The 15,098-nt window shown below is 37.5% G+C and overlaps 1 protein-coding gene across 2 annotated transcripts in view; it reads left to right on the top strand.

The window, feature by feature from the left end:
• The window catches only part of DYNC2H1 (dynein cytoplasmic 2 heavy chain 1), a 376,170-nt gene that overhangs the window by 141,770 nt on the left and 219,302 nt on the right, over positions 1-15,098 (top strand). For both annotated transcript variants that reach the window (XM_004385852.2, XM_004385853.2), the window contains 3 exons: positions 644-763; positions 1,356-1,490; positions 10,995-11,138. In XM_004385852.2, the coding sequence (XP_004385909.1) occupies positions 644-763; positions 1,356-1,490; positions 10,995-11,138 (399 nt within the window). The remainder of the gene's footprint in view (positions 1-643; positions 764-1,355; positions 1,491-10,994; positions 11,139-15,098) is intronic.

Raw genomic sequence — 15,098 nt, 5'->3', positions numbered from 1 at the left:
ACATTCAATTTACCCATTTAAAATGAACACTTAAATGCTTTTTAGTGAAATTTTGAGGAACTGACAAACTGTTGTCATTTTACATTTTACATTCTCACCAACGATGTATGAGAGTTCTATTTTACATTCTCACCAGCAATGTGTGAGGGTTCCAGTTTCTTTACCTCCTAGCTAACACTATTATTTGTCTTTTTGATTATAGCCATCCTAGTGAGTGTGAAGTGATATCTCATTGTGGTTTTGATGACATAGTATTTTAAGTAAGACATCTTATTTCTTAATGTGAATACTTACAATTTAAAACAAATACTGGTTTCCAGAGGTTTGATATATTTAAGCTAGTATTAAAACTAAATATTACATATTGACATGTTAAGTAATGTAATTTCTTCTAGCTCTCCTATAATATTTAAAATTTTATTGATCAGTTTAACAATTCATTTTGTGTACTTTTTGTCAAAAATAATTGTGAAGGTGTCTCATGTTTTACTAGAAAAAATCAAATAAGGGACATAGTATCATAATACTTGTAATATTTGGTCAAAATACAAGGCCTGTTGGTGGGAATAATGGAAAGTCTTTTTCTTTTTACCTGATATCTGAAATTACCTTGGCTTTTTTTGTTTTGTTTTGTTTTTGTAAGCTTTTGGCTTTAACCATTCAGCATGAGAAACCTGATTTAGAGGAACAGAAAACAAACCTATTACAACAGGAAGAAGATAAGAAAATACAGCTAGCCAAGCTTGAAGAGTCTCTTTTAGAGGTAAAGTTTAATCGTTCAAGATTTTTTTAATTGATTTTTTTACTTTAACTAACAGAAATAATAAAAAAAAAATTTTAAATAGTAACTTTAGCTTATTTTTGGTTGTTTCAAAGGTATGTCAACATATATATCAAAGTCAAAATTCAAAGAGATAAAAGAGTAGATGACTTTTGGAATACAGGATCTTAGGGAGGAATGTTTAAGACAAGCAATTTTTAGCCAATGATGTCTTCATACTGTATTGTTTCACCAGTGTTTAATTAGTATCTATTATATGCTCAGAATTTCAAGAAGCATTATCAGGTAGGCAGGCTACATGAAATTATGATTTAATCTGTGTTTTAAAGTTGTTTTTAGTTTTATTAGATTGATAAAACTAATGCATATGCAATGCTTTGATTATACGAGAGTATCATATAATGATTTATTAAATCATTTATTATAAGAAGGCCATAAATGTTGAAATTCTTTGAAAACAAGGTAAATTCCCATAAACATCATCAAATTAATGACAGTTTAATATGGGCTTTCTTTAACTGATTATTTTAATATGTATAGTAATGTCCATATATTTTGTTAATTTTTCCTACAGACACTTGCAACATCTCAAGGCAATATTTTGGAAAATAAGGATTTGATTGAATCTTTGAATCAGACAAAAGCAAGCAGTGCACTTATTCAAGATTCTCTTAAAGAATCTTACAAACTCCAGATTTTCCTTGATCAAGTAATTATTTTCTTCTTTGTGATTTTGTATCATGTTTTCTTTAACATTTATGTTAATAGGATAAGAAATGTAGAGCCAGGACTTCAGGGGAAAGATGAGGTCATAAAAAGAAAGCTGTTTAAAATACCAAGGCCTTGGGTCTGATTCTTATTTTTATAGAGAGAGAGCTAAGATGTGGGGGACATCAAGGACAGCTGGTCATTGTACCCTGCTGGGTTCTACTGATGCCTGGCATAGTATTAGGTAAGGTAGAGCTACAGTTTTGTACTCTTGCATATTGAAAATGAGCATTAGAGAAAAACTTTGCCATACTTGGAACCTTTTTTTTTTTTTTTTAAGTTAAGGCAAGTTAACTATATAACTCAAAGGGTTATAAGCTATTTTTCATTAAATACATATTTCTTCCCTACTCATCTTGGACGCCTCGAATGTGATAATCTGAACTATTTTCTCACAAATGCTTTAAAGTCCCCTTTACTTTAATCTTTTGATATTTCCTTTAGAAAAATTCTAACCCTACATCACCACAACATATCTTTTCTTCTGCATTCTAAAAAACTGAGTTCTGCTGGAGAAAATCATGCAATTAAGCAGATTAATGTCACTGTGAATTCCACGCTCTAACCTGGGTCCTTACTGATCCCCTGTAATTCTTTCCCGTTTCCCTCAGTGACTTTTCTGTTTTTTTTTCCAGTGTCCTTCAGCTCTTGCTCAACTTCTATACTTATATATTATTACCTGTTTCACTTGGGAAAGCACTCAGCTGAAACAAGAGCAGACTTACAGCCCCATTCCAATCCAAAATCCAATCAATTCTCTACCAGGGCTAAACTTTACAGATGTGGTGACTGTCATTTTCTACCATTAAGATTTCATATTTGCTGTGCCTTCTCATTCTTAACAATTGTTGCTGAGTCATAAGTAATTTTTTTATTTTTATTTTTATTGTGCTTTAGGTGAAAGTTTACAGAACAAATTAGTTTCTCATTAAAAAATCGTACACAAGTTGTTTTGTGACGTTCGTTGCAACCCCCGCAATACGTCAGCACTCTTCCCCTTTCTACCCCAGATTCCCCATTTCCATTCGTCCAGTTTTCCTGTCCCTTCCTTCTTGTGTTTGCTTTTGGGCAGGTGGTGTCCATTTGGTCTCATATACTTGATTGATCTTAGAAGCATGTTCCTCACATGTGTTATCATTTTATAGGCCTGTCTGTTCTTTGGCTGAAAGGTGAAGTTGAGCAGTGGCTTCAGTTCTGAGTTAGAAGGGTGTCTGGGGGCCATAATCTCAGGGGTTTCTCCAGTCTCTGTCAGACCAGTAAGTCTGGTCTTTTTTGTGAATTTGAATTTTGTTCTACATTTTTCTCTTGCTCTCTTCAGGACCCTCTATTGTGATCCCTGTTGGAGCAAGGTACCATCTAGTTCTTCTGAACTCAGTCTGGTGGAGGCTGTGTTTCGTGTGGTCCCTTAGTCCTTTGGATTAATATTTTCCTTGTGTCTTTGGTTTTCTTCATTCTCCTTTGCTCTGGATGGGATGGGACCAATAGATGTATATTAGATGTCTTTTCACAAGCTTTTAAGACCCCAGACAGTGTTCACCAAAGTAAGATGTAGAACATTTGCTTTATGAACTGTGTTATGCTAGTTGACCTAGCTGTCCCCACAAACCATGGTCTCCAGCCCTCAGCCCCAGTTACTCGGTCCCTCAAGGTGTTTGGATGTGCCTAGGAAGCTTCTATGACTGGTCCCCACTTTGTGCTGTATTATATGTATGAATATACATGTTGTACATACAAATATGTATGTAAGAATATTCATATCCTAACCTACACATACATACATGGACATATTCCTATACACCCTCCTTCCCTTAGTCAGCATATGTATATGCCTATGTATCTGCTTGTAAGTTATTATTTGCTTTTACTATTATTGTAGGGTTGTATATGCTATAGTATTTGCTGTGGTTGCCTCTTTTTTTTTTTTCTTGTGTTCCTCTAAGTGTCTTCCTTTGACTTGGTCAGGTTGTGCTGACTTCCCCTATATTGTGTGTTGTCTTTCCCTTCACCAAAGTTAACACTTGTCTACTATCTAGTTAGTGACTTCTCCTCCCCACCCCTCCCTTCCCTCTTAGCCATCAAAGATTGTTTCTTTCTTTGTGTAAACCTTAAGTTTTTATAATAGTGGTCTTATACATATTTGCCCTTTTCTGATTGACTTATTTCACTCAGCATAATGCCTTCCAAATTCATTCATGTTGTGAGATGTTTCATGGATTCATCATTGTTCTTTATCATTGTATAATATTCCTTTGTGTGTATGTACCATAATTTGTTTATCCATTCATCTGTTGATAGGCACTTCGGTTGTTTTCATCTTTTTGCTATTTTGAACAATGTTGCAATGAACATGGGTGTAGATATGTCTATTTGTGTGATGGCTCTTATTTCTCTAGGATATATTCCTAGGAGTAGGATTGCTGGATCGTATGGTATTTCTATTTCTAGATTTTTAAGGAAGCACCATATCATTTTCCATAGTGGCTGTACTATTTTACATTCCCACCAGCAGCATATGAGAGTTCCAATCTCTCCACAACCTTGCCAGCATTTATTGTTTTATGAATTTTTGATCAGTGCCATTCTTGCAGGGGTGAGATGATAATCTCATGGTGGTTCTGATTTGCGTCTCTCTGATGGATAATGATTGCAAGCATCTTTTCATGTATTTGTTGGCCGCTTGAGTATCCTTTTTTGGTGAAGTGTGTGTTCATGTGCTTTGCCCATTTTGTGATTGGATTGCTTGTCTATTTATTGTTGAGTTGTTGAAGTTTTGTATATATTTCAGAGATTAAACCTTCAGCAGATATGTCGTTGCCAAAGATTTTTTTCCCCAACGGTAGGTTCTTTTTACTGTCTTGGAAAAGTCTTTTGAGAAGCATAAGTATTTAATTTTTAGGAGGTCCAAGTTATCTAGTTTATCTTCTGGAGTTTATGCATTTTTAGTTATGCTTGATATTCTATTTATGCCATAAATTAGGGCCCTTAACCATTGTCCTTGTGTTTTCTTTCAGAAACTTCATAATTTTAGGTTTTACATTTGTGTGTTTGATCCATTTTGAGTTAATTTTTGTGTATGGGGTGAGGTGTAGATTCTGATTCATTTTTCTGCAAATGAATATCCAGTTTTTCCAGCACCATTTGTTGAAGGGACTATCTGATCCCCATTTAATGGACTTTGACCATTTGTTGAAGATCAGATGTCCATAGGTGGACAGATTTATTTCTATGTTCTCAATTCTGTTCCATTGGTTTATGTGTCTGTTGTTGTACCAGTACCAGGCTGTTTTGACTTCTGTAGTGTATAGTAGGTTCTGAGATCAGGTGGTGTCAGTCTGCCTACTTTGTCCTTTTTTTTCAGTTATGTTTTACTTATCTGGGGGCTCTTTACTTTTCATATAAAGTTGGTGATTAGTTTTTTCCATCTTGTTAAAGAATGTTGTTGGGATTGGGATTGAATTGTATCTGTAGTCTGCCTTGGGTAATATTGATTTATGAAGTTCTCTTTTGGTTTCTTGCAGTAGTGTTTTGTAGTTTTCTTTCTATAAGTCTTTTACATTCTTAGTTAGGTTTATTCTTAAGTATTTTATCTTTAGGGTGCTATTGTTTATAGTTTTGTTTTACTGATTTCCTTTTCAGAGTTCTCTTGGTTAGTGTAGAGGAATCTAACTGATTTTTGTGTGTTGATCTTATACCCCACCGCTTTGCTGAATCCTTCTATTAGTTCCTTCTATTAGCTTTCTTGTGGATTCTCTGGGATTTTCTATGTATAGGATCATATCGTTTGTGAATAGGGATAGTTTTACTTTTTCCTTACCAATTTGGATGCCCTTTATTTCCTTTCTTGTCTTATTGCTCTAGCTAGGACTTTCAGTACAATGTTGAATAAGAGTGGGGATAAAGGGCATCCTTTTCTGGTTCCCATTCTCAGGGGGAATGCTTTCAGTCTCCCTCCATTGAGAATAATATTGGATGTTGGTTTTGTGTATATGCCCTTAATTATGTTAAGGAATTTTCCTTCTATTCCTATTTTGGTGAAAATTTTTATCAGGAATGGGTGTTAAACTTTTATCAGGTGCCTTTTCTGTGTTGATTGAGATGATCATGTGATTCTTTTATTTTATGTATGTGGTGGATTACGTTGATTGGTTTTCTAATGTTGAACCATCCTTGCATCCCTGGTATGAATCCCACTTGCTCATGATGTGTTATTTATTTATTTTTGATATGCTATTGGATTCTCTTGGCTAGAATTTTGTTGAGAATTTTTGCATCAGTGTTTATAAGGGATATTGGTCTATAATTTTCTTTTTTAGTGGTATCTTTCTGGCTTTGGTATCAAGGTTATGCTGGCTTCATAGAATGAATTCAGGAGTATTCCCTCCTTTTCTGTGTTCTGGAATAGTTAGAGTAGTGTTGGTATCAACTCTTTGAATGTTTGGTAGAATTCTTCAGTGAAACCATCTGGGCTGTGGCTTTTTTTTGTTGTTGTTGGTAGTGTTTTGTGACCACTTGAATTTCTTCTTTTGTTATTATTCTGTTCAGATTTTTTACCTCAGTTTACATTAGGTTAGGTAGGTAGTGTGTTTCTAGGAATTTGTCCATTTCCTCTAGGTTTTCAAATTTGTTGGAGTATAACTTTTCATAGTATTCTGTTAGGATCCTTTTTTTTTTTTTTTTTTTCTTTTCAGTTTGTTCTGTTGTGCTATTGCCCATCTCATTTCTTCTTTGGGTTATTTGCATCTTCTGCTTTTTTTTCCTTTGTCAATTTTGCCAATGGTTTGTTGATATTATTGATTCTTTCAAAGAAGCAGCTCCTATCTTGTTGATTGTTTCAATTCTTTTTCTGTTTTCTGTTCCATTTATTTCTCCTCTAGTCTTTATTATTTCCTTCTTTCTGGTGACTGTAGGCTTCTTTGCTCTTCTCATTCTATTCGTTTGAGTTGTAGGGTTAAAGTATTGACTTTGACCTTTTCTTCTTTTTTGAGATGTGTGTTCATTGCTATAAACTGGCATCTGAATACTGGTTTTGCTGTGTCCCAAAGGTTTTGGTATGTTGTACTTTTATTTTCATTTGATTCTAGGAATTTTTTAATTTCATGTTTAACTTTTTCTATTACCCAGTAGTTTTTAAGGATGACATTATTCAGTTTCCAAGTATTTAATTTTTTTCCTTGTTCTTCCTATTATTGGTTTTTAATTTTATAGCATTGTTATCTGAGAAGATGCTTTGTATTATTTATTTTGATATTTTTGAATTAGTTAGATATTTTTGAATTTATTGAGGCTTGCTTTGTGGCCTAGGATATGGTCTGTTCTAGAGAATGATCCATGTGGGCTGGAGAAGAATGTGTAGTGCGCTGCTGTTGGGTGAAATGCTCTATGTAAGTCTATTAGGTCAAGTTGGTTGATTGTGTTATTTAGATCTTCTTTCTCTTTGTTGAGTTTCTTTCTAGTTGTTCTGCTCATCATTGAAAGTGGTGTGTTAAAAGTGTCCTACTATTATTGTAGAACTGTGTATTTCTCTTTTCATTTCTGTTAGGGTTTGTTTTATGTATTTTGGAGCTCTGTCATTGGGTGTGTAGGTATTTATTATGATTATGTCCTCTTGGTATATTGATCCCTTAATCATTACATAATGTTCTTGCTCTTCTCTTATGATGGAGTTTGATTTGAAGTCTATTTCATCAGAGATTAATATTGCCACTGCTGGTCTTTTTTAATTACTGTTTGCTTGATATGTTTTTGTTTCCATCCTTTGATTTTTAACCTCCTTATGTCTTTGTGTCTAAGGGTGTCTCTTGTAGGCAGCATATTGGTGGGCCGTATTTTTTTTTTTTTTTCCATTCTGCCACTCTGTCTCTTGACTGGTACATTTAACACATTTACATTCATTGTGATTATCGATAGATGTGAATTTACTGCTGTCATTTTGTTATTTTTTTCTGTGTGTGATGTTGACAATTTTTTTGTTCTGCTTAATTTTCTTTGCTGAGTTCTTTGTGGATTACCTTTTCATTTCTTTCATTTTTGTCAATTTTGTGTTTATTCTTTTTGATTTTCTTCTTTATATTGGTGGGTAGGTTTGTTAATTTTCTTTGTGGTTACATCCTATGTTTAAAATAAATGGTCAGTTATTTTTAGATACTGCCTTGACTTCCTCTCTGTGTGACAGTTCTTTAACTACATCATTCATTGCCCTTTTTGTTTTAAGGTTGTCATTGATTTCAGATTGACATCTCTGGTTCCCTGTTTCTGGTTCTGGAGCTTTACTTTACTTTTGAGATTTCTCTATTTGGGTTGGCATCTTGGCAGTGTCGTTGTGTGGCTTACTCTCAGGTTGTTGTCTGCTGTTGTTGGTTCTCTATCCAAAGGACTCCCTTTAATATTTCTTATAAGGATGGTCTGGTTTTTACAAATTCCCTGATTTCTGTTTATCTGGGAATGTCCTAATTTTTCCATCATATTTAAGATACACTTTTGCTGGGTGTGTGATTCTTGGTTGGCAGTTCTTTTCTTTCAGGGTTTTTTATGTCATCCTATTGCCCTCTTGCCTGCATGGTTTTTACGAAAAATCAGAGCTTAGTCTTATTGGAGTCCCTTTGTAGGTGATATTTTGTTTTTCCTGAGCTGCTCTCAGAATTCATTTTTTTTTTTTTTTTTGTCCTTTGAACTTAGAAAGATTGATCATGATATGTCTTGGTCTTGGTGACTTTCTTTTGGGGTTTGTTCTGTATGGGGTTCACTGAACTTCTTGGATGAAAATCTTTCATCTCTCCTGATATTATTGAGGAAGTTTTCTTCCAGCAAATCTTCAAAAATTCTCTGTGTGATTTTTTTTTTCTCCTCCTGTTCTGGGATTCCCATCATGTGTAAATTATTCCTCTTCATAATTTCCCACATAATTCTTAGGCTTTCTACATTTGTTTTTTTTTTTTTAGTTTCTTTTTTCTGATTATTCCTCAAACAAATTGGTTTCAAGTGATTTGTCCTCTATTTTGCATTTTCTTTCTTCCATTGTTTCAGTTCTACTATGTCCTTCCATTGAGTTATTTATTTCTGATATTGTTAATCATCTGGATTTCTAGTTGATGTTTTTGTATGATTTCTAATTATCTATTTAATTTGTCATTTTGTTCTTGTGTTGTTTTCTTGAATTCTTCTGGGGTTTTGTCTGTGTTTTCCTTGATCTCTTTGAGGACTCTATAGATAAGCGTTTTGAGCTTCTTGTCAGGAAGTTCTGTTTCTATCTCTTCTTCAGGAAGATTTTCTGTCTCTTTACTTTGGTCATTTGGTTGGGTCATCTTGTCACGTTTCTTTATATGATTTGATATTGTCTGCTGTCTCTGAGTCATTAAGATATCGCTTTGTTTCTTTATGATTTTTTTTCTTATGTTTTGTTTTGATTTGCCAGTGTGGGTAGGTCTGGCATGCGTCAGTGATCCCTCATCTGGTAGCACAGGGGCGGTCACTTCTGCCCCTAGTTGGATGGGGCAACAGTGGGCAGGGTGAGCCCTCGTTTCTGTTCACCGTATGTGGAAGATGGCTGAGGGTATACTGGGAGAGTGCTGTTTGGCAGTATGGGAATGCTCACAGTCGCTCACCAGGTGGTTGGGTGACTGGCAAGGAGCAAGGTGGGTGTCTGGGTGGTGCTGAGGATCTCCATCCATTGGGGGATGGGGGGGCAGTCAACCAGGGGTGCACAGGCACTCTCCTCAGTGGGGGAGGGGTGGGGCAGTTAGTTGGGGCTGCGCAAGCATTCTCTCCGATGAGAGTGGCAGGGCAGGTGACTGAAGTTTATGCAGGTGCCCTCTTGGGAGAGGGAGGGGCAGGGTGGGCAGCTGGGTAAGGTGTACAGGTGCTCTCCCAGGCAAGGGAGGGGTGGGTCAGGCTGTGGGGGTGTGTGCAGGTGCTCTCTCCAGTGACGGGGAGGGTGGGCAGCTGGGGGTGCACAGGTGCTCTCTCTGATGGGAAGGGGTGCGGTGGGTTACTGGGGGTCGCACAAGTGCTCTATCTCGGGAAGTGGGTTGGGACGGGTGACCACCAGTCACTTGTGCTTTCCTGAGCTGGGGAGGGGCAGGGTGGTTGGCTGAGCATCACAAAAGTGCTCTTCTGGGAGAGGGAGGGGCAGGGTAGGTGGCTGGGTGAACCATGCAGTGTGCTTTCCTAAGCAGAGGAGGGGTGGGGCAGGCAGCAGGATGGCGTGCAGGTGCTCTCTTCAGTGGGGGCCAGGTAGGTGGCTGGGGGTCACACAGGTAATCTCTCTGGCCGGAGGCATAGGCTGGGTGACCAGGGAGGGGGAGAGAGAGGGAAAAAAAAGGTGGGGGTTCATCTGTTGCTGCACGCTCACCACCAGTCCTGCTGGTTAGATACCACCACTGGAGAGTCACCTTATCTCTAGGTCGTGGCTCTCTCCCTTCTCTGAGTATGCCTGGATGCCTGAAGCTCTTGTCCTCTTCCTGTACTTAACCTCCCTAGCTCTAGTTCATGTCTTGCTTCACTCTGGGTATGTCAACACAGTTTCTCTATCTCCTGTTGGGAGTTCTGTGATGTCTGCCTGTGCTCTTCACTCAGGTTTGCTGCTGGCTTTGTCTCACAATGGCCCCACTGTGTCGGGCCGTCTGGTAGAGCACCATCACTCCGTACCTGTCCACGTTCTTTGCTGTTGTTCAGTTTCTTTTTCTAATCGCTGTTTTATCTAATCCTTTCATTTGGTGCTCAGGGTTCCATGGTTGTCATCTGTATCTGTTTCACTTTGTTTCTCTGGTCATTGCTGTAGAAGGACGGTGTGGTACATCTGATTAGGCTGCCATCTTGAATCTCTCCCTGTCACACATAATTTTACTAATATTATATTTATAACCCCAGTGCTTTGATCACAGTTTCAATGAGATTGTTGCCTCTTTCTATTCTTAGATTCCAGCAGTGCTATGTTCCTCATTATCTTTATGGGAACACCTGTTAGGTCTTATTCTGTACCTCTTGTTCCATCAGTGTTCTTGTCACCAATCTCACACACTAGTTTCGTAGTTCGAACTTTTTCTTTACTGCAGCGATACTCTAGTTGCCAAGCCCTCTTGCATTTCCTGAATTGATTCTTTTCTGAAATGCAAAGTTGTATCATCCATTCTGTGATCACAACTGTTTATCATTCTGTCTTACCCTCTTACCTCTAGGGCAAATGCCCTTGGTTCTCATTAAGACAAATCCATGAACCATTCCTAGTTCTGTCATTTGAGGGATAGAAGATTATTTTAAATATCTTGTTCTTAATTTCATAACAATAAGAAGGAAAGACTTTCTTTTAGTTAAGAAATTCTATGATTCTTAATCTTCATTTGTTGTATAATAATAAGACTGTGGCTAGATATGTACATAGTGGTCTGTAGGTGGCAGTAAAGCACTAGTACTAATGTGTTTTTTCCCCCCTCTTCCCAATGATCCACAGGAGCGGGATGCGTATCTTCCTCTGGCTGAGAGTGCCAGCAAGATGTACTTCATTATCGCTGACCTGTCCAAAATTAATAACATGTATCGTTTTAGTTTGGCCGCATTTCTCCGACTTTTCCAACGAGCTCTGCAAAACAAACAGGTATGCTGGTCACCGTTAAGCTGAGAGGGAATAAGATAGATTACTTTACTAGGGGTTTAAAAATAACTTCCTGAGAAAACTTGCACAGAATTATATTTTTAAAATACTTTATATAACATTTTTAAAGTATATTTGAAAGAAACCTGTTTTTAAAGCACATTTTATATTCTTAAACTGTTCCAATATGATAGTCCTTTTAGTGGAAATAATTACATTCTGAGTAATAAATTAAGAAATAAGAGATAATTGTTAAAAAACATAATTGAAAAAGAGATAAAGGTAAGAAATTACCTACATAATCTCATCACTTGAGAAAGCTACGTTTAACATTTCATTGTATATCCTTCTTGTTTGAGGCTGGAATGTGTGCCAGGTATTGTTCTAGATAATGGAGATACAAACCAAAAAACTGAACCTGTTGTCTTTGAGTCAATTCTGACTCATAGTGACCCCACAGGACAGAGTAGAACTGCCCCATAGAGTTTCCAAGGAGTGGCTGGTGGATTCGAATTGCTGACCTTTTGGTTTGCAGCCAAACACTTAACCACTGCGTCACCGGGCCTCCAATGGGGATACAGCAGTGGACAAAACAGACAAAATCTCTGCCTTATGAAGTTGATATTCTAATGGAGGGAAGAATATATTTAAAGGCTAGCAAATTGTTTCAAACAAAAAGATGTCATACTGTGCTTTAAAACACTTATTAGTATATTGTGTACAACTTTCATGTCAATAAATATACCACAATCTCTAAAAAATATTGTGAGGCTGTACCATACTTTACTTAACCAGCTCCTATACAGACATTTGTTCTGATTATCACTGCTGAGTATTGTATTACCCCCAAATTTAGGAGACTAAAACAACCATTTTATTTTTAAAAAATATCTTCTTGTGATTTTGGAGAAAATTTACATGGCAAATTAAGTTCAGTGGGTTTGGTTTGGTTATGCATATTATTACTGAAAAAAAATTCAAGCCTTGACTTGCAATATTGAAAGATTCCACAGGGAAAATATTAAACAATGCACCAAGCATCAAAAGAAGATGGAAGGAGTATACAGAGTCAGTGTACCAAAAGAATTGGTTGACATTGAGCCATTTCAAGAGGTAGCATATGATCAAGCACCAGTGACACTGAAGGAAGAAGACCAAGCTACACTGAATGCATTGGCGAAAAACAAGGCTCTAGGAATTGACGGAATACCGAGATGTTTCAACAAATGGATGCAGTGCTGCAGTTGTTCACTTATCTATGCCAAGAAATTTGGAAGACAGCTACGTGGCCAACCGACTGGAAGAAATCCATATTTGTGCCCATTGCAAAGAAGGGTGATCCAACAGAATTTGGAAATTATTGAACAATATCATTAATATCACATGCAAGTAAAATATTTTGAAGATCATTCAAAAACGGTTGCAACAGTACATCGACAAGGAACTGCACAAAATTCAAGCCGGGTTCAGAAAAGGACATGGAACGACGGATATCATTGCTAATGTCAGATGGATCTTGGCTGAAAGCAGAGAATACCAGAAGGATGTTTAACTGTGTTTTATTGACTATGCAAAGACATTTGAGTGTGTGGATCATAACAAATTATGGATAACATTGTGAAGAATGGCCATTCCAGAACACTTAATTGTACTCATGCAGAACCCGTATATAGACCAAGAGGCAGTTGTTCAAACAGAACAAGGGGATACTTTGTGGTTTAAAGTCAGGAGAGGTGTTCGTCAGTACTGTGTCCTTTTACCATACTTATTCAATCTGTATGATGAGCAAAAAATTCAAGAAGCTGTATAAAGAAGAATGTTGCATCAGGATTGGAGGAAGACTCATTAACAACCTGTGATATGTGGATGACACAACCTCGCTTGCTGAAAGTGAAGAGGACTTGAAGCACTTACTGATGAAGATCAAAGATGACAGCCTTCAATATGGATTACACCTCAGCACAAGGAAAACAAAAATCCTCACAACTAGACCAGTAAGCAACATCATGATAAACAGAGAAAATATTGAAGTTGTCAAGGTTTTCACTTTACTTGGATTCACAGTCAACACTCAAGGAAGCAGCAGTCAAGAAATCAAACAACGTATTACGTTGGGCAAATCTGCTGCAAAAGACATCTTTAAGGGGTTAAAAAGCAAAAATGTCACTTTAAGGACTAAGGTGCGCCTGACCCAAGCCATAGTATTTTCAGTCACCTCATATGCATGTGAAAACTGGGCAATAAATAAGAAAGACCGAAGAAGAATTGATTCCCTTGAATTATGATGTTGGTGAATAATATTTAATATACCATGGAATGCCAGAAGAAAGAAAAAATCTGTCTTGGAAGAAGTACAGTCAGAATGCTGCCTAGAAGCAATGATGGTGAGACTTTATCTCACATACTTTGGACTTGTTATCAGGAGTAACCAGTCCCTAGAAAAGGACATCATGTTTGGTAGAGAGTCAGTGGAAAAGAGGAAGACCCTCAGTGAGATTTCTTGACACAGTGGCTGCAACAATGGGTTCAAACATAGCAATGGTTGTGAGGATTGCAGAAGACTTGGCAGTCTTTCATTGTTTTGTACACAGAGTCACTGTGAGTCGGAAGAGACCTGACATCACCCAACAACAACGTACGTATTATTCAAAGGCATTGGTTACACTTTTCACAATGTGTCAGCATTCCCATTATCTCCATTCTGGTTGTTTTCTTTCCATTAATCTAGGTTTTTTGTCTGCCTTTACCTTCTCATCTTTGGTCTAGGGTAAACGTTGACTGTTTGGTTTCATTTAGATGATTGTTTAGAGGAGCACAATACTCAAACAGTTGATATTATTCACTTTATGAGCCACTATGTCTTTTGACTGATAGGTGACTTTTGGGAATGGTTTGAGTTCCAAGTTTAAAGGGTATCCCAGGGCTATAGTGTCGAGAGTTCTTCTCGTCTCTACTGGTCCAGTAAGTCTAACCTTTTTTAAAATTTGAGTTTTGTTCTGCATTTTTTATGATAGTGAGATCATATAGTATTTGTCCATTTGTGATTGACTTATTTCATTCAGCACAATGTCCTCCAGATTCATCCATATTATAGTATATTTTGAGAACCCATCATTAGTCTTTCTGGCTGCATAGTATCCCATTGTGTGTGTGTACCACAGTTTATTCATATGCTGATGGACAGTTACATTGTTTTCATCTTTTTGCTATTGTGAATAATATTGCAATGAACATTGGTGTGTATATCTGTTCGTCAGTAGTTTTAGTTCTCTGGGGTATATACCTAAGAGTGGGATTGCTGGATCATAGGGTATTTCTGTTTCTAGCTTTTTGAGGGAGCGCCATACCATTTTCCATAGTGGTTGAAACAATATACAATCCCACCAGTGGTGGAGCAGGGTTCCAATCTTCCCGCAACCTTGTCAGCGTTTTTTGTTTCCTGTTTTTCTGACGAGTGCCATTTTTGCATGGCTGAGATGGTGTGACAGTGTGTCAACTTGGCTGGGCCATGATTCCCAGTGTTTTGTCAGTCGTGTGATGTTGTGGTCACTACCCTGTTGAGATCTCATATGTGATCACACCCATGATGGTATCTGCTGTGAGTAGCCAGTCAGTTGAAAGGGAGTTTCCTTGGGCGTGAAGCCTGCATTGAGTGTGGGCAGACATTCTGGTAGGGCTCGGGGACTTTTACTCATTTCGGATCCTGCAGCTGCCTCCTGTTCGTCTGACCTCTGGTTCTTGGGACTTGAGCTAGCAGCTTACTTGGTCTTGCCTGCCGATCTTGTGATTTGTCGATCTTCACAACAGGTGAGCAAGAGCCCTGCTCTCCAACCTGCTGATCTTGGGTTCGCCAGCCCCTGCGGTTACGTGAATCAGGAGAAGCCTCTATCCTGACCCACGGACTTGGAACGTTATAGCCTCTACAACCACATGAGCCATTTCCTTGATATAAATCTCTCCTAT

This window comes from Trichechus manatus, unplaced genomic scaffold (genome assembly GCF_000243295.1).
Source record: "Trichechus manatus latirostris isolate Lorelei unplaced genomic scaffold, TriManLat1.0 scaffold00148, whole genome shotgun sequence".
NCBI classification, from domain to species: Eukaryota; Metazoa; Chordata; class Mammalia; order Sirenia; family Trichechidae; genus Trichechus; species Trichechus manatus.
The sequence above is the reverse complement of the archived record's forward strand: the minus strand, read 5'-3'. Positions and strand labels throughout refer to the sequence as shown.